The 19,036-nt window shown below is 50.8% G+C and overlaps 1 protein-coding gene across 1 annotated transcript in view; it reads left to right on the top strand.

The window, feature by feature from the left end:
- The first annotated feature begins 228 nt into the window (after positions 1–228).
- FADS2 (fatty acid desaturase 2) overlaps positions 229–19,036 on the top strand; it is a 38,270-nt gene continuing 19,462 nt past the window's right edge. Inside the window, exons 1-4 of the mRNA XM_055415766.2 lie at positions 229–592; positions 13,366–13,476; positions 14,934–15,131; positions 15,251–15,352. Coding sequence (XP_055271741.2) covers positions 386–592; positions 13,366–13,476; positions 14,934–15,131; positions 15,251–15,352 — 618 coding nt within the window. The 5' untranslated portion in view covers positions 229–385. The remainder of the gene's footprint in view (positions 593–13,365; positions 13,477–14,933; positions 15,132–15,250; positions 15,353–19,036) is intronic.

Raw genomic sequence — 19,036 nt, 5'->3', positions numbered from 1 at the left:
ACGCGCCCGGATTGGTGCAGGCGCTCTGCTGATCACTGTGGCAACCCAGGCGGAGGGGAACGCGGGAGGATGCGGAGCCCCGGGCGGGGGGAGCCGGAGGGGCGGGCAGAGGAGGCTGCGAGGCCCTGAGCTACCCAGGAGTTTTCCCGGGAGGCAAAAGTCCGCCGCGAGCTGGGGGGGAGGGGGGCGGAGGGAGGGCCGGAGGGAGGGGACCGCTTGGGGGCACTTGGAAGCGGAGAGGAAAGGCAGGGATACTCCGGCGCCGAGGCGAGGAGGCTGGGGGAGGGGAAGTCGTGGGAGGAGGAGGAGAAGACAAAAGCCGAAAGCGAGAAGGGCCGGGACCGCACTCACCGCAGTGCACTGGGCCACCCGGTCAGCGGGCAGCATGGGGAAGGGGGGCAACCAGGGCGAGGGGGCCACCGAGCTTGAGGCGCCGATGCCTACCTTCCGCTGGGAGGAGATTCAGAAGCACAACCTGCGCACCGACAAGTGGCTGGTCATCGATCGCAAGGTCTACAACATCACCAAATGGTCCAGCCGGCACCCCGGGGGCCAGCGGGTTATCGGGCACTACGCCGGGGAAGATGCTACGGTAAGGGCCTGGGGCCTCTCCCGCCACCCTTCTCCGCTGCAGGAGGGAGGCAGGGGCCGTGGGTCCCAGGGCGTCAGACAAGATCTCCAGCGCCGAGTGGAGCCTGGGGGGCCGTCCCGGAGGGAAGGAAAAGTGTCTGCGGCGCTCACCTCCCGCTCCGAACCCTCGTCCCGGGGCACAGCTGGGTCAGCGTGCCGTGGGGTCGGGTTTTGGAGCCCGGGAGGCAGATCCGAGCGACGGAGATCCGTGCAGGATCTACCGCCAGGGCTTGGACGCTTGCGTCCGTTCCTTCCTCCGAGTTCAGCCGGAGCCCGGGACTCCCCCAAAGCGGGGCGCCGGGACCCTGGGCCTTTGGCGCCCCCAGCGTGGGAGATGGCCGCGCCGGGGCCCCGCGGAGAGGAGCGGGAGAGGAGCCAGGTGTAGGACTCGGCGCGCGGCCCCCACTCTCCGGCCAGACAAGGGGGCGGGGAAGGAAAGCTCGTCCCGGCCAGGGCTGGCTCCTGCTGGAATAACAGCCTCAGACGGTCCGCAATGGCTGCCTCGGAGACCCCGCCTGGCGGCTGCTGTTCCCACGCTTTCAGAGACTACCGAGACCCCTCTCCGCGCCCCTACCCTCCCCCACTCAGAGGTCGGCGTTCTTGAAGGGGAGGGAGGAGGCGATGCTGATGGAAACTGGTAGAAAAAGGACTGGAGTTTGCAAAGCCCAGGTGGAGAGGGGCCTTGGGACGGGACGACATAGCAGCACTAGGCTGGCTTGGGCAACAGGTCCGGCTGCACCCGAGGTTACTCTGGGACTTCAGCTCAATGGTCCTCTGTTCCCAAATCCTGCCAAGAATGCCCTTCCTTCATCCTGCTCTGGGAGAGGTAGGGGCGCCCTAGGATCTCCCCGGAGCCAGAGCTGCCCATCTCACCCTCAGCTTTAGGCACCAAACCTGCAGCTCTGTGACTGCACATCACCCCCATCACGCTCCCTCCTCCCCCACCTCCCCCTGAACTAAGAGAGGCAGGGAGGAAAGAAAGGGACCACTCTTAGTGGCAGTGAGCTGGAAGCAGAGAAGCCTGACAGTGCAGAGAACTTGGGAGAGGTGACTAGGGAGGGATCACTTTGACATACCTCATCCCACCTGGAGGTCTGGCATGCTGACCTGTTTGGGCTCTTGCTGTTCAAGCTCTATGGGCCTGTCAGTGGGTGGAGTTCTACATCTCCCTACCTCTTCCATCTCTTTGGGACAGGCAGAGTCAAAGGATGGGGGCAGGTCAGACAGCTGTTACTTGGCTCCTTGCTTTGACCAGCAGAGGGTCAGTGATAGCTTTTGGCCCCATCCCATTTTATCTGCTTGTGAACTTGGCTTATGCCCTTGGGGCTGTGAAAGTGATCGTGCCTTAAGTGGGTATAAGATTTTTAAGCACCATCAGTTTATTATTTCATTGGGACCTTTATACAACCCTGTGAGGAGGTGGCGTAAGTGGAGTTCCCAAGTGAAGACTTGACTCTTGGTTGGAGTCTTGCCATGATTTCATTAATAAGTTCTGAAGGTTTCTGCCCATGGTTGAGCCTTCATTGAAAAGTTTCCTAGAAGGAAAAGTCAAAAGCCCGTGGATTGGTCTGGTGGATTGGTCTGTTTATTCCGTTGCTGTTCTTTAGTTGCTCAGTTGTGTCCGACTCTTCTGCAACCCCATGGACTGTAGGCCGCCAGGCTCCTCTGTCCCTGGAATTCTCCAGGCAAGAATACTGGAGTGGGTTGCCATTTCCTTCTCCAGGGGATCTTCCCCATCCAGGGATCGAACCCGGGTCTCCCGCATCACAGGCAGATTCTTTACTGTCTGAGCCACCAGGGAGAGGGAAGCCCATTTATTCCGTAGTGTTAAATAAATATATTTTTTTAGGTGGCAAGGCATTTCATAAATTGCAAGCATTAGATAAATGCAATGGAGTGTAATTTACTGCAACATACTAAGTCTAAGCTTGTCCTACTCACTGTATGACAGGCCAATAGTCAAGAGACAGTTGTTGCGGCAAGGAATAAGGACTTTATAACTAAGGCCAGCAAACTAAGAAGATAGTGGGCTCCTGCCGCAAAGACCCATCTTGCCTGAGTTAGACTTCAGGATCCTTTTATACTGAAAGGGGAAGGAGTAGGGTCGAACACTTCTGGTTTCCATTAGCCTTGTGAGGAGATGTGTTAGTGTCCTGCAGTCATTCACAGGTTTGGTCAGGAGGTTTTCTGGGAGCTAAACAAAGGTTCTAATATTTTAGCTCAATGTTCATTACCTGGGAAGCAGGGTTCCCAGAGATGAGCCATTGTGTATAATTTAAGTTTATAGGCAAATATCCCTTTAGTGATTAACTTGTAATAGACTACAGACAAGGTTCTTCCATATTACGTTATCAGAGAAGTGAGTGTAAGAGTGAGGATTATGTAACAGCTGGAATGTAAAGTAAACAAAGAGGAATTTGGAGGAAACTTTAAAAAATCTATGCCAGGTCCATTTGGTGTAGCAAGACACAGAAAGAATCTCTGTGCCCAGAGCTTCCTGCCTTGTGAGATAAAACTTTTGGGGCATGAAATGCGTTAATCTTGTTGAATAATGGTGGAGTGAGCAGCTGGATTTCCTCTCTCTCTCTCTCCCTCCCCATCTCTCTATTTCGCTTGGGACCACAATTGAAAACGACCACACAGGAAGTCTGGTGTCTCTGGAGAGGGGACTCCAGGGACACGGGAAGAGGCTGGGAATGGAGAGACTACTTTCTGGCTGTTGAACAAGTGGCTTTGCTCTTGGGCGTGGACTTCCTCAGAGTGGGGGCAGTGAGAGTATTTACGGTCCTGTAAAGTTTGGGAAGGGTTGATGGGTAGATAGAGGTCAGCTTCCTGGGAGCACTCAAACGCACCGTTCTGAGCCAATCTAGATGCAGTGGAATCCTCACTGGAGGCTGGCAGTCAAGCAAGCCAGATAATCTGGGGCCTCAACAGGGGATTTTCCTGTTACCGAAGAGCAAGAGCAAGCAGTTGTCATTTGGTCCTTCTGCTTTCAAGCATAAAAAATGACACTAAATTTTTATAGCTCACAAGGCACAATTGTACAGATCAGGCCTGTAGTGAGTAACTCTCATTGATCTTGGGTTTAAAAACCTTGCTCTCTTGGCAGTGTGCCTGCTAAATCGCTTCAGTCGTGACCCTATGGAGCTCGCCAGGCTCCTCTGACCATGGGATTCTCCAGGCAAGGATACTGGAGTGGGTTGCCATGCCCTTCTCTAGGAGATCTTCCCAACCTGGGGATCAAACCCACATCTCTTAACATCTCTTGCCCTGGGACGTGAGTTCTTTACCACTAGTGCCACCTGGGAAACCCCTCTTGGCAAAGTGAAGTTGCTCAGTAGTGTCGACTCTTTGCGACCCCATGGACTGTAGCCTACCAGGCTCCTCCGCCCATGGGATTTTCCAGGCGAGAGTACTGCAGTGGGCTGCCATTTCCTTCTCCAGGGGATCTTCCCAACCCAGGGAACGAACCCGGGTCTCCCGCATTGCAGACAGACACTTTACCATCTGAGCCACCAGGGAAGCCCCTCTTGGCAACACTCAGCCCACTATCGGGATCTACCATCAGGGAGACCTCCTAGCCCATCTTCCCTTCCCTCCTCCTCTGCTCCTTCCTTCCTGTTTTCACCTTGGGTTTCTTCCCCTCTAGTCCTCTGCCTCTTCTCCAGTCTTTGCCTTGCTGTGGGCAAAGGGAGCCCTTGCCTGTGTCCCAGGGCGTCTTTCCTCTTTCAGAGGCAGAGTCCCACCGCTGCAGAACTTTTATTTTTTTCTATTTTTCAATTGAAGTATAGTTAATTTACAATGTTGTGTCAGTTTCAAATGTACAGCAAAGTGATCTGGTTATATACATACATACAGATTTCAGATTCTTTTTTCAGATTCTATTACAAGACATCGCATATAGCTCCCTGTGCTATCCAGTAATGTCCTCGTTGTTTGTCTATTTTATATATGGTAGTGTGTATGTGTTAATCCCAAACTCTTAATTCATCTCAAACCTCCTTCCCACCTTCCATACAAAACTTTTCATGTTTAACAAAGACTCGTCATACATTTTCGGGCTTCCCTGATGGCTCAGCAGGTAAAGAATCTGCCTGCAATGCAGGAGATGTGAGTTCGATCCCCAGGTCAGGAAGATCCCCTGGAGGAGGAAATGCAACCCACTCCAGTATTCTTGCCTGGAAAATCCCATGGACAGAGGAACCTGGTGGGCTGCAGTCCATGGGGTAAAGAATCAGACAAAACTAAAGTATGCTATTACAGTTACTCATCACACATTTTCCCCAGCATCTCCGTAGCTTCAAGTTGGTCCTGGGCACAAAGGTGAATAATTAAAAGGTAGTAAATGCACCTGCTGGATTTGCTTCTCTCCTTTCAAACTGAGACTTGAATCTGGAACTTTTACCTTTAGACCCTAGCTGCCCCGCCTCTGTGCATTGTCACAGTGACTTTTCCTGCCCTGTCTGCATCCGTCGCCTCTGGGAACCCAGGGAAGGTGAGAAGAGGTCAAGATTCATTCCTCTTTTCACTTTTTCCTAGGCTGTTTTTGGGAAAAGGCGACAGGTTGAAAGTGGAATGAATCTCTGGCCTCCTCAATCAGGAGGCTGCAGGTTTGAAAGGCAGAAGACCTGGGTTTGAGTCCTAGCTTTAGGAATCCTAGGCAAGGCACTTAACCCTGAACTTCACTTTCCAGGTCTATGAAATGGGAAGGTTATTTATTATCAGGCTCACATTGGCTGTGGATGAGTTATTCTTTAAATTTCAGAACACTCTACTGGTGTGCAGGGTCATTACTGTGGGACCCTTAGCCTCCTGCACACGGGTATACAGGTTCCCAGCATGCATAATAGCTCAGTTCAGTCACTCAGTTGTGTCCAACTCTTTGCAACCCCATGGACTGCAGCACACCAGGCTTCCCTGTCCATCACCAACTCCCAGAGCTTGCTCAAACTCATGTCCAGCGAGTTGGTGATACCATCCAACTGAAACCGTTTACCTCAGATTGGGACTCGAACCCACATGGCTGGGACTCAAAATCAGCCAAAACCCAGCTTGGGACTTCAACCCACGTGGATGGGACTCAAACCCAACCAAAACCCAGTCTGGGACTTGAACCCATGTGGCCGGAACTCAAAACCAGCCAAAACCCTGCTTGGGCCTTGAAACAGCCAAAACCCATGGTACCTGGTTTCAGGACATAATGAAGCTCAGGTTCTTGATGTCTCATCACAGAAAGAATTCAGTGCAAGACAAAGTGATAGGTTAAGAAGTGGGTTTATTCAGATACAGGGAGAAGCACACTCCACAGACAAAGTGTGGGCCATTGCAGAGGGCGAATGCTGCAGCAAAATTTGATGTGGTTAGTTTTTATAGGCTGGGTAATTTCATATGCTAATGAGTGGGAGGATTATTCCAGCTATTTTGGGGAAAGGGGTGGAGATTTCCAACTCCTGGGCCACCGCCCACTCCTTGGTCTTTTGTGGAACTGTCATGGCTCCTCTGGGTGTGTCATTTCACTTGTTGATTGAGGATTAAGATCTAGTCTTGTCTGCCACTTTCGTCCCATTTGATTCTAATTGGTTTATGTTGTGTCCTTGGGCTATGTCGTTCTTTTAAAAGTTGTGCCCTGCCCCTTTCCCTCCTGTTACACAACCATCTCATCCTCTGTCATCCCTGTCTCCTCCCTTCAGTCTTTCTCAGCATCAGGGTCTTTTCCAATGAGTCGGTTCTTTGCATCAGGTGGCCAAAAGTATTGGAGTTTCAGCTTCAGCATCAGTTCTTCCAGTGAATATTGAGAACTGATTTCCTTTAGACTTGACTGGTGTGATCTCCTTGCTGTCCAAGAGTCTTCTCCAACACCACAGTTCATAAAGCATCAATTCTTTGGCACTCAGTTTTCTTTATGGTCCAACTCTCACATCCATACACGACTACTGGAAAAATCATAGCTTTGACTAGATGGACCTTTGTGGGTAATGTATCTGCTTTTTAATATGCTGTCTAGGTGTTTTCATGGGCTTCCCTCTTGGCTCAGTTGGTAAAAAGAATCCGCCTGCAATGTGGGAGACCTGGGTTCAATCCCTGGGTTGGAAAGATCCCCTGGAGGAGGGAAAGGCTACCTACTCCAGTATTCTGGCCAGGAGAATTCCATGGGCTGTATAGTCCACAGGGTCACAAAGAGTTGGACATGACTGAGCGACTTTCACTACACTATTACTAGGTTTGCATAGCTTTTCCTTTCAAGGAGCAAGTGTCTTTTAATTTCATGACCACAATCACCACTGCAGCAATTCTGGAGCCCCAAGAAAATAAAGTCTGTCACTCTTTCCATTGTTTCCCCGTCTATTTGCTTTCACTTTCATCAAGAGGCTCTTTAGTTCCTCTTTGTTTTCTGACATAAGAGTGGTGTCATCTGCATATCTGAGGTTATTGATATTTCTCCCAGCAATCTTGACTCCAACTTGTGCTTCTTCTAGCCCAGCGTTCCTCATGATGTACTCTGCATATAAGTTGAATAAGCAAGGTGACAACATACAGCCTTGACGTACTCCTTTCCCAATTTGGAACCAGTCTGCATAATAGGGAGTTCAGTAAACCAGAAAAGAACAAGCAGGAAGCAGAGGAAACTTGGTGACCTCTTTGTTGCCAAAGGTAAAAGATATTTACATGAAATCCCTCTGGCGTTTGTGCCTGGAGGGCAACTCCACCCCCTCAGCTAGATCTCTGTGGGAGCAGTCCACTTCCTGCTGGCTGCAGCTTCCGGAAGGTGTTGTACCCAGCCCCGGCATTGCTGGTGTGTTCTGCATTTTACTGAGATGTGTTTCCTTGCTGTAATCCCTTCATGCCTGGGTTGCCTGTGTCTGGCATCAGCAGGGACTCTCTCCTCTGGAGCCCTCTGGCCACAGAACACTGCCCCCCCGACCCCCACCCCAGCCTCCATTGCTTCGTTCCCTTGGAGGGGACATGGCACAGGGGCTTCCCACCCTGCCCTCATCCTGCTTAAATCTCCCCACTATGGAAAGGAAGTCAGCATCCCTGGATCCTGCTGAGAACAAAGGGTCCCTCCTCTGCAGTGCCTGGGGCTGCTGCCAGCAGCGTTGTCTGCCCTGAGTTTGCTTCTCCTGAGCTTCCCCAGTCCCTGGCCATGTGCCCAGAGTGGGGAGCTGGATTAGAGATTCACCTTGCTCTGCGGAGGAGGGAGGCTTCCCAGAATCCGCCTGCCAGTGCAGGAGACGTAAGAGACGCAGATTCGAGATCTGAGTCTGGAAGATCCCCTGCAGTAGGAAATGGCAACACACTCCAGTATTCTTGCCTGGAAAAATCCCATGGACAGAAGAAGAGCCTAGTGGGCTACACCTATAGTCTTGCAAAGAGTTGGACACCACTGAGCACACACACACAGCACGCTGCAGAGGTGGACACAGCCAGAAATAAGACGTAACACATGATGGTCAGTGCAGGAGGAGCTGTGAGTTCTGCTCAGCACATGGGGGCTGGACAGGGAGGATCTCTTCATGCAGAAAGGGCTGGCATGGGAACCGGGAGATGGTGGAAGTAGGAACTGGTGAAGGTCTTTTATTTGGGAATCTGGGTGTTTTGGTCCTTCATCTGCAGCCTAACCTCCCTAGCATCTAATACACGCATCTGCCCTCCTGGGGGTGGGTCTGCCTCCCCTGCCGCCCAACCCCTGGCCACTGCCTCCCCTTCACCTGCGTCCCTGGCCTTCCTGAAAAGTCTTTGGTTCCAGTCTCCCTGTCAGATGAAGATAAAGCCTGCTTCCAGTTCTTGTTCCAAAGTCAACATTTGGATTGGCCTGTACTACCTTGCCCCTTGGCCTACCTTGTGTCAGCCAGACTCTTTAACCGAGCAGCTGCTGGGAGCCCCCTGCAACCTTGTGAGGCACACCTGTGACACTTGCAAGGGGAACACACAAAAAGTGGTCAACTTTCAGAAGGAAGAACTCGTTTTGATCAAGGCCTTTGTATGAACAGGGCTTCCCTGGTGGCTCAGATGGTTAAGAATCTGCCTGCAATGCAGGAGATCCAGGTTCAATCGTTGGGTCAGGAAGATCGCCTGGAGGAGGAAATGACAACCCACTTCAGTATTCTTGCCCATGGAAAGAGGAGCCTGGCAGGCTACAGTCCATGGGGTCACAAAGAGTTGGACACCGCTGAGCAGCTGTCACTTTCACTTTTGTATGAAGTGCAGAGAAGTCTAGTGTTAGCTGCACCCGGAGCGTGACCCATTGGCTTCACCTCCATCAGCCCCTTTTCTCATCTCTAAACTAGAACCTGTGGCACAAGTAAAGATTCATGAGTACACAAAATCCATGGTTCAGTGGCTGACCTGCTTAATCTCAGCCACCAGCAAGGCAACGATATTCCGGAAGCACAAGATGTGCAAAATTGCTGAAGAGTGGAAATGTCTGCTGAGCTGAGAGGGTGCACAAGCTGTGGGACCCTGTGAACCCCACATCGTTGGAATATTGCTGTTGGTACTGAGGTTATTGCAGCGAACGAGACAGGCTTGGCCCTTCAGTGGCGCTTATGTTCTAGTTGGGGAGACAGGCAATCAAGAAGTGAGCATGTAATGTAGCTTGTGGTTTTTGATAACGGTTATGAAGAAGATAAAGCAGGGTGATGCCCAGAAAGCATGGGACTAGGGTGTGGTTCTTTCAGATGGGGTGGTAAGTTGGGACAAGCCAGCCCTGAGATGCTGAGGAAGCAGGCTGGCAGGCAGAAGAGCGTGGGAACCAGCTTGGCAGATTTCTAGGTAGTTTCCACCAGGCCTACTAGGAAAGCTGCTGCATCTCCCGTAGACAATGAGACAATTAACAGAGCTTGGCTTTCTCAACCTACTAGAGGCTTGTGGGGACCTTGTCCCTGGGTCGGGTGAACCTGGGTTTGACCCTGAGGGTTTCCCTGCTGGTTCAGTGGTAAAGAATCCACCTGCCAATGCAGAAGATCTGGGTTCGATCCCTGGGTCGGGAAGATCCCTGGGAGAAGGAAATGGCAACCCCCTCCAGTATTCTTGCCTGGGGAATCCCATGGACAGAGGAGCCTGTCAGGCTGCAGTCCACGGGGTCGCAAAAGGGTCAGACATGACTGAGCGACTAAACAGCAACTGCCACTTGAATGTCACCTTCCCGGGCTCCAGTGCCTTGATCTGTAAAGTGGGACTTGAGGCTTCAAGGAGGTAATGGAGACCACTTTCTTTTCTCCCCACCTGGCACGTTATGGCCCTTCCTCTCCTTTGGCCTCTGGAGATGGCCCAGGGGTGGCCTCAGTCAGGACAGGAGTCTTATCTGCACCACCAGATTCCTCAGCCCAGGCAGAGGCTAAGAGTTGTGACCTGGACCTGGTGGGGGGAGGCAGTGGGCGCTGGGGGAGAGGCGATGGCCTGGCAGAGTAGAGATTGTTTCATTATTACCAGCCGTTGTTCGTCAGGAAACTGCTGTACTGAAAACTTCCCCTTTGCTTCTCAAAAGCTGTGGTGTCATTCGAGGTGAAGCAGTGACAGGGCCTTTCTCAGCTCTGACTTTGGAAGGTTGTGCTCACTGCAGGCCGGTTTCCCGGTGGCTCAATGGTAAAGCATCTGCCTGCAATGCAGGAGCCACCCGGGATGCAGGTTCGATCCCTGGGTTGGGAAGATCCCTGGAGGAGGGCATGGCAACCCACTCTGGTATTCTTGCCTGGAGAATCCCATGGACTGAGGAGCCTGGCGGGCTGCAGTCCATGGGGTCGCACAGAGTTGGACCCGACTGAAGTGACTTAGCACGCCCGCACACTCACTGCCTTACCACCAAGGCCTCTGGGGGCTCCTGATGAGCCCTTTCTCAGGGCCTTGGAACCGTGGGGTGGGAGGATCCTCACATGCAGAGGAGATGGAGGCGGGGGTGGGGCAGAGGTGGCTGCCAGCCCAGAGTGGACCCCAGGCTCCTCACTGCCTGATCCGGACCCCTGCAATAGCAGCCCATCTCTTCTCTGAAGGGGTACTTGCTCTGATCCTCTGCTACCATCCCTTTTGGTTCAGCAAGGTAGGGGTGCAGACAGTTTTAAAAGACTCTGGGCCCAGTTTTCCTCTGCACAAAGTGTTTCTTTGTCAGTCTGTTCTAGACACAAATAGAATAAAGACCAGGCAAAAGGGCTTGAAGCCAGGAAACGGAAGAAAACTGGCAATTACCCTTGTGAGATACTTGGGCAGGGGGGCTGAGCACACTTTTATCAGTCGTCAGCATCTTCCTCATTTCTTCCTTGTTTTTTCTTAAGTTTTGAAAATTTCCACGTATACAGAAAAGTTGAAAGAATTGAACACTTGTGTATCCTTAACCAAGATTCACTAATCTCAACATTTTGCCACATTCATATTCCTCTTTATGCATATATGCATTGTTTTTTGCTGAATCATATGAAAATAAACTGCATCATTATTATGCCATTTCAGCATCCTCTAAAAACAGGGACATTCTCTAACATAATCCCAATACTTTGGTTGCTGCTGCTGCTGCTAAGTCACTTCAGTCGTGTCCGACTCTGTGTGACCCCATAGACGGAAGCCCACTAGGCTCCCCCACCCCTGGGATTCTCCAGGCAAGAACACTGGAGTGGGTTGCCATTTCCTTCTCCAATGTGTGAAAGTGAAAAGTGAAAGTGAAGTCGCTCAGTCGTGTCTGACCCTTAGCGACCCCACGGACTGCAGCCTACCAGGCTCCTCCATCCATGGGATTTTCTAGGCAATAGTACTGGAGTGGCTTGCCATTGCCTTCTCCGATACTTTGGTTACATTTAAGAAAATTAAAACTTATTCTTTATTAATTTTTAATATTATTTATTTATAACCGTGCTGGGTCTTTGCTGCTGCTTGCCAGCTTTTCTCTAGTTTCGAGGTGTGGGCTTCTCATTGCAGTGGTTCCTTTTGTGGCAGAGCAAGCTCTAGGGCCTGTGGGCTTTCGGTGCCCAGCAACATATGGAATCTTCCCAGGCCAGGGATCAAACCTGTGTCCCCTGCACTGGCAGGCGTATTCTTAACCTCTGGACCATCAGGGAAATTCAATAGTGATTCTTTTAACATGACCAGATATCTTGTCCCTATTCAAAATTTCTCATTCAACCCCAGAATGTCTTGGAGAACTGCTGGGTTCCCCCCACCCCAAATAGGAGCCTTTCAAATCAAATACTGCAGTTTTTATAGTCTAGTCTTTTGTTATATCTTTTTCTGTCTCTTAATCTGGGGCCCCTCCTCCCCCACACCTCCTACACACACAGAGATGTCCTCACTTTTCTGCAACTACATTGGTTTTTCCAATTTTTTCTCATAGTGTCATTTGATTTGTTCTTCTCTCCAAGCCAAGTCTCAAGACTTGATTTTTTTAAATTTTAAGTTGAAATCTAGTTCATTTCCAGTATTATGTTGGCTTCCCAGGTGGCTCAGTGGTAAATAATCTGCCTGCCACTGCAGGAGATGAAGGAGACGTGGGTTTGATCCCCGGGTCAGGAAGATCCCCTGGAGGAGGGCATGGCAACCCACTCCAGTATTCTTGCCTGGAGAATCCCACGGTAAGAGGAGGCTGGTGGGCTACAGTCCCCGGGATCGCACAGAGTCAGACATGACTTGTCGACTCTCTAGGCACACATGGTTTAGGTTAGGTTCACGTGCACCTTCGTGAAGCTTAGTTTGATATAAGGTGAACACTGTTTATTGCTGTGACCTCGCACTGCATACCATGGGGTATGTCAGCTCATCCCTAAGAGAAATGCTATATTTGTTTTATGTAACATACATAACATGTATAGGAAAAAAACAGGAAAAAAAAATCCGGATATATTAGCAGTGGTGGTCATTCTCTGCTGCTACTGCTGCTACTGCTAAGTCACTTCAGTCGTGTCCGACTCTGTGTGGCCCCATAGACGGAAGCCCACCAGGCTCCCCCGTCCCTGGGATTCTCCAGGCAAGAACACTGGAGTGGGTTGCCATTTCCTTCTCCATGGTCATTCTCTGACCACCTCTTCATTCTTCTGTACATTTTGTGAATTTGCCAAAATTACCCACATTGCTTAATAATTAGAAAAAAGATTAAAAGGCACAGCATTCATTCTTTTAATTTTAAAAGCAATGCAGCAGTATTAGAGAGAGTTTGGAAAATAATGCAGATAAAGCATGGCCTGATGCCACAGGCTTAATACATAACAGTTCAGAGATCTGCATAAAAAAGCTTTCATAATTATTTTCATACCTTTTCGAAATATGAAAGAGCGCCTCCCACCAATGTGTTTATGTAGCTGTGTATTTGTTTGGGGTATAGCATCATCTAAGCACATTTTGCATGCCTGTGGTAGGCTCCAGGCTTGTTCTTTGTTGACAGCTGTGTGGGCCTCGAGGTGGGTGGCATAGTTTGCCAGGAACCAGGCAGCTGGCAGAGTAGCCCTCGGAGGATTTGGTTCCCAGCCCTGCCCAGCCTGCATCCCTGGAGGGGCATGTTTTTTGGTAAACATCCTTGGCGAGCTCAGTGGCCCCTCATCAGGGTGCAGCTCCAAGTGGCATCTCCATGGGAATCCGGCGCCGAGGGACGGAGGCTCAGAGAACACTTGGGGTCGGATCATGAATGCCCCGTTTGGTGTCCTGGGGTCCTTGTGGCACAGAGCTTCTGCTGGCAAGCCCTGCCCTCCCTGGGGTGGAGGCGCTGGCCGGAGCCGGAGTAGAGGTCCTCGTACTCATCACCTTCCCCCTGCTCTCCAGGATGCCTTCCTGGCCTTCCACCGCAACCTTGATTTTGTGCGCAAGTTCATGAAGCCCCTGTTGATTGGCGAGCTGGCCCCTGAGGAGCCCAGCCAGGACCGCGGCAAGAATGTGAGTCTGACTGGATGAGGAAGGAGGGGTGGGCTGGGGTGGCGGGGAGGGGAGGGGATCACCCCAAAATGGTGAGCGTAGGGTGCAGGCTAGGAGCCTTTGTGCCCGTCCAGGGAGAACCATTGCTCGTCACCTGAGGTCAGGGAGGACTCCCCTGGCCCTGGTGAGTCCGCCTCCTCCTGTGCCAGCTTGGGCTTGCCCCCCACCCCCGCCCTTGCAGTAATTCATTCCTAGCCTCTCCACCTGTGGGGCCTCAGTGGCGCCAGGCTGGGCACAGAGGGTTTCCCTGTTGCCCAGTCGCTTGCCCTTATATCTGGGCTTTCTTCCCCCTCTTGGTGTCCTGGGGTGCCCTGCCCCTGCCTTCTAGCTTCCCTCTTTCCCACACCCACCCTTGACTCTGCCTCCCATGTGCCCAGCACAGGGAGCCCTCTCCTGTCTGATAGCGTGTTCAGAACAAGGGGTGCATGTCAGGTAGTGGAAAACATTAGCTTTTTAATCATTTAATTTAGTTCATGTGTTTGGCCACACCCCATGTGGGATCTTAGGTTCTCTGACCAGGGAACTTCCAGCAGTGGAAGCATGGTCTTAACCAGTGGACCTCCAGGGAAGACCCTAAGCTTAAAAAAAAAAAAAAAAAAAGGTATAAATTAGACATAACAAAATTTACCACTTTAACCTTTCTTAAATAAAATATTTATTTTATTTTGGCTGTGCTGGGCAGCTTGCAAGGATCTCACTTCCTTTACTAGAGATTGAATCAGGGCCCTTAGCAGTGAAAGGGTGGAATCCCAACCACTAGGCAACCAGGGAATTCCCCACTTTAACTATCTGGAAATACACAGTTCAGTGGCTTTGAGTACATTCACATTGTTGTGCAACCATCGCCACCATCTATCTGTAGAACTTTGTCATCACCCCACACTGAGATTCTGTTTCAATTAAACATTAACTACCCATCTGTCCCTCCCAACAGCTCCTGGTAAACACTATTCTTTCCATTGAAGAATCTCTTCTAGGTTCCTCATAGAAGGGGACTCATAAATCTTTGTCTCTTCATGTCTGGCTTCATTTCACTTCACTTAATGTCTTCAGGGTTTGCTCATTAGCAGCATGTGTTGTCATTCCCCTCCCTTTTGAAGGCTGTGTAATATTCCACTGTATGTACACACCACATTTTATTCAGCCCAGTCATAGAATTAGGGTTGTTTCTGTCTTTGGCCTTTTTTGAATAATGCTGCTACACAAAATGGACAGCATTTTGAGTGAAATCCTTCCCCGACTGAACTGGCTGTGGACAAACACATAGTTCCCAGGCTGTGGCAGGTCCAGGCAGGCGCACAGCACCAGCAGCCATTATAGTGCATAGCAGCTGGGCTCCCCTGGGGCTCAGGTGTGTGGATTGGTCCCCCTAGCAGCGGCTGGGCAGGTGACGCCTTCCTCGTGCTCTGGCTCAACAGTCCCAGATCACCGAGGACTTCCGGGCCCTGAGGAAGACCGCTGAGGACATGAACCTGTTCACGAGTAACCAGCTCTTCTTCCTTCTCCACCTGGTCCACATTATCGCCATGGAGAGCATCGCCTGGCTCACCATCTTCTACTTTGGCAACGGCTGGATCCCAACCATCATTACGGCCTTCGTCCTTGCTACCTCTCAGGTGAGGCGTGACGCCCTCACCCGTCACCCGAAGCCCCCGCACCCTGCCTCCCCGAGCTGGCCGGGGCCTGGTGCCTAGGTGCCGACGCTCCGAAAGCCTCCGTGGCCCTCTCTCCCCAGGCCCAGGCTGGATGGCTGCAGCATGACTACGGCCACCTCTCTGTTTACAAGAAGTCCATGTGGAACCACATAGTCCACAAGTTCGTCATCGGTCACTTAAAGGTAAATATCGGCTGCCCTGGACATCCGTTCCGTCAGTGAGTGGTGGGCACAGTGCCGTCTCGCTTCCCCCAGACCAGGTCACCTCTCCGCTCAGTGTCCTGGCTGAGCTGCCACACCTGCTGACCCTCTGCTTCTCTGTGCTTCCAAGGCCTGTCTCCCAACCACACTAGACACACAGAACCAGGGTAGTGGTGGTGAAAACGGGTACATGCTTCTTAGTTGGTTACATTTATTCCTTACCTAAGGACTTACTGATAAATTCCTTTCAGTTCGGGGCCAGTAAAGAAGCAGTCTCTCTCACTCTTTTTTCTTTCTTTTAAATTAAAGCAGAGTTGGTTTACAATGTTCTGTTAATCTCTGCTGTACAGCAAAGTGATTTAGTTATATGTGGGCTTCCTTGGGGGGCTTCCCTGGCAGCATAGGTGAAAGAATCTGCCTGCCAATGCGGGAGATGTAAGAGAGGAGGGTTCAATCCCTGGTCCAGGAAGATCCCCTGAAAAGGAAAAGGCAACCCACTCCAGCATTCTTGCCTGGAGAATCTCATGGACAGAGGGAGGAGCCTGGCAGGCTACAGTCTATAGGGTCGCAAAGAGTCAGGCGTGACCGGAGCAACTTAGCGTGCAAGCATATATACATTTCTCCATTCCTTTTTCATATTCTTTTCCATTATGGATAATGAATTCAGTTCCCTGTGCTACACAGTAGGTCCTTGCTGTTTATTCATTCCACATATAATAGCTTGCACCCAAAGAAACAATCTCTCTTGATACATCGGTATGCTTCCTCCATCAGGTGATGTTTTATATCTGAGACCTCGTGTTTCTCTTAAGTCTTTAGATAAGGGACTTCAAACAGTGTACTGAGTCAAAGGGCAAGAGTTGTGTAAAACCCAGAAGGGCAGGTAGCTGTCTCATCACCCTACAGATCAGGAGGCAGATCTGCAGCAGCCTTGTAGCTTGGCGAGTTTGTACAAAGACGAACTGGACTTGCCAGCGACCTTGTGCTCATGTGATAGGCGTTATCACTTTGGTTTTGGAAATAAGTCCTTGCCAAGTCTCCCTTCGAAACAGATTCTCATCCTCCTGCCCAACCCTACCCCAGCAGCATCTAGCTGCAAAGACTCCCATCCCTCCCTACCTTGGCTTGGGAAGAGCTATGTGTCTGGGTTAAATGTCAACCCCTGTGACCCGACAACATGCAGTCTTCCACTTGTCAGCTCTGGACCTGGTTGGGAGTGAATTACCACTGAACTGGTAACCAGTTCCTTAGCAAGCAGTCTGCCTGGCCCAGAGCCTGGAGCTGTCTGAGAACCTGGTTTCCTTCCGGAACTTCCGGGGTGGAGGATGCACGTGGTAGAGCTCTTTGTTTCATTTTATACCCTTTTCTCTTGGAGAAAACCCTCCTCGGTGTTGAAAGTAACATTTCACTCCAGACCCACGTTATCCCTACACATTCAACAAAGGTGGACTTTGTCCTGTTCCCAGATTCTGGCTGGGAGCGGGAGGGCCTGTCCCTCCTGATGTCCATGTGTCCTTGAAGGGCTCTGGGACACAGCTCTTGTGTCAGAAGATGAGGTCGGGACAGGGACTGGCCTTCTTTTGGAACGTTGATTTGTGAAATCTGGAGTGACGGGGTACTCGGACTGGGAGACTCTAGGAGGTCAGGGCCTTGGGTTCTGTTGATGGCTTGCCAGCTCCCTGCTAGCTGTGTCTGTGCTGTGTCCAAGCCAGTGGCATAACTGGGCAGCTCAGTCGGGGTGCCCCAGAGCTTGGAGCATCCCAGCTTTCACGGAATTGCTCTGGCACGTGGTGGGCACATGGTTGCAGACAAGCCTGTAGGTCCAGCTGTTCCTCTGGACCCTTTGCTGGTACAGAAAGGAACTGGCTGGGGAAGGTCTTCAAGGACCCCACCAACTCGGATGTCTTAGCTCAGCCCGCTGAGGGCACTGAATGGGGTGCCGGGAGCTTCAGGATGCTGGGACCCGCTTCTTAATGCCAGCGATTCCCGGGTGAGCCCTCCACCTCCCGACTATGCCTTTTCCTTTGGTCCCCATCACTTCCGGTGGCCATTTCTTCCCATGTCACTTCCGGTGGCCATTTCTTCCCGGGGTTAACTTTGTACAGACATGGTTCTGTGAGGGTGATCCTCTGTTTGGCATTGCACTCAGGATAAAATGCAAACCGCTAGGCCTGGCACCATCTAGACTGCATCTGGAGATGGAAATCTTTGGAACCCACAGTCTTTCCTCAGTCTTCTCTGGGGCCACCAGGGCTGGGACTAGGGCGAGGCAAGCAAGCACCCAAGTGTGTCCCAGGAACGCAAAATTTAAGCGATGACAAAAAGAATCAGGAATGAAATAAGTAGCATTTTAATGCAATATTTTTAAAAGCTTTTAAATTTTATTTTAGGGTATAAGCTGATTAACAATGTTGTGATAGTTTCAGGTGGACAGCAAAGGGACTCAGCCATACATAAACATGTATCCATTCTTCCCCAAAGTTCCCCTCCTATCCAGGCTGCCATGCAATTTTTTTTTAAGTAAAATTAATGCAAAAAAAAAAAATCCACAAGCAACAAAATACCAACATTTTAAATAAAGATCAGGACTTTGAGACATATTGGAATATGAAACCGAAGGACAACTTGTGCGTCACATACGTGTTTTTATGTGCTCTCTCTCTCTCTCTTTTTTTTTTACTCGTTGAATTTCATTCACCAGAGCATTAAAGTAGTTGAAAGCTACTTAAAATTTGGAAAGGTGGTATATAAAAAGTACCAAGATGAAGTTTAAGTTATTTATACTGAAACCAAATTTATTATTATTTTACTTCAGTTTTTAATTAAAAATCACTTGACTCTTGCTTGGTTGAGAGAGATTATCAAACTCGGGAGTTCTCTTGTTTCAAAACAAGATGATCAAAAGGGTGATAGATTTTTGAAAATATTGTTAATGAGGCTCTGCTATGGCTCTGCCCAGCACTGCTGGCGCCAACCAAGGAAGCTTTCTCTCCGCTTCTGTGACAGCCCACGCTCCCCTTCCCCCAAGGCCTCTGTCAGAAAGGGGACCCTCACTCTGTCTGCCCCTCCTACCCAGCTTGCTGCCTGAGGGCAGACCTTCTGAGTGGCCTTCCAAGGCTTTTACAGCTCCGTCATCGCATCCCAGTGTGGAGTGAGGCCCCCTACCCATGTGGAGTGAGGCCCCCTACCCCAGTGTGGAGGGAGGCCCTACTCTCCCTTGGTAGACAAGGCCTGGCCTCCTTCCCTGCCCCATCCCCAGGACAGGCATCACTGAATCATGGCTCCAAGGCAGGCAGGGCTGCCCTGTCCCAGGAATGGTATGTAACGTTGGGCCTGGTGAAGAAGAATGGAAGAGAATCAGCAGAGAAGAGCACCGTCAAAGCTATTTCACCATTACACCCCGCGCCAAGTTCAGGGGTGGCCCCAGCTCGCCGCATCCGATCCTCACGGTGCTCACAGCCCTTCTTTCTTTCCTCCCGTTATTCGTTCAACGAACGTCTCTTGGTTGGTGTATTCCAAACTTCATGTTTCACGTACCTTGCTCCTTAATTCCTTTGTGCCAAGGGCTCCACTGTGCTTTTCCTAGGAACTTGGCTCCTTCTGGATAGAAAGACCAATGTATCGTCTCATTTCCCAATCCTCTAAGCTCTTATTTGCTGTTATTTT

This window comes from Moschus berezovskii, chromosome 25 (assembly GCF_049115385.1).
Source record: "Moschus berezovskii isolate FMDL1 chromosome 25, NW_MosBer_1.0, whole genome shotgun sequence".
Lineage (NCBI taxonomy): Eukaryota > Metazoa > Chordata > Mammalia > Artiodactyla > Moschidae > Moschus > Moschus berezovskii.
The sequence above is the reverse complement of the archived record's forward strand: the minus strand, read 5'-3'. Positions and strand labels throughout refer to the sequence as shown.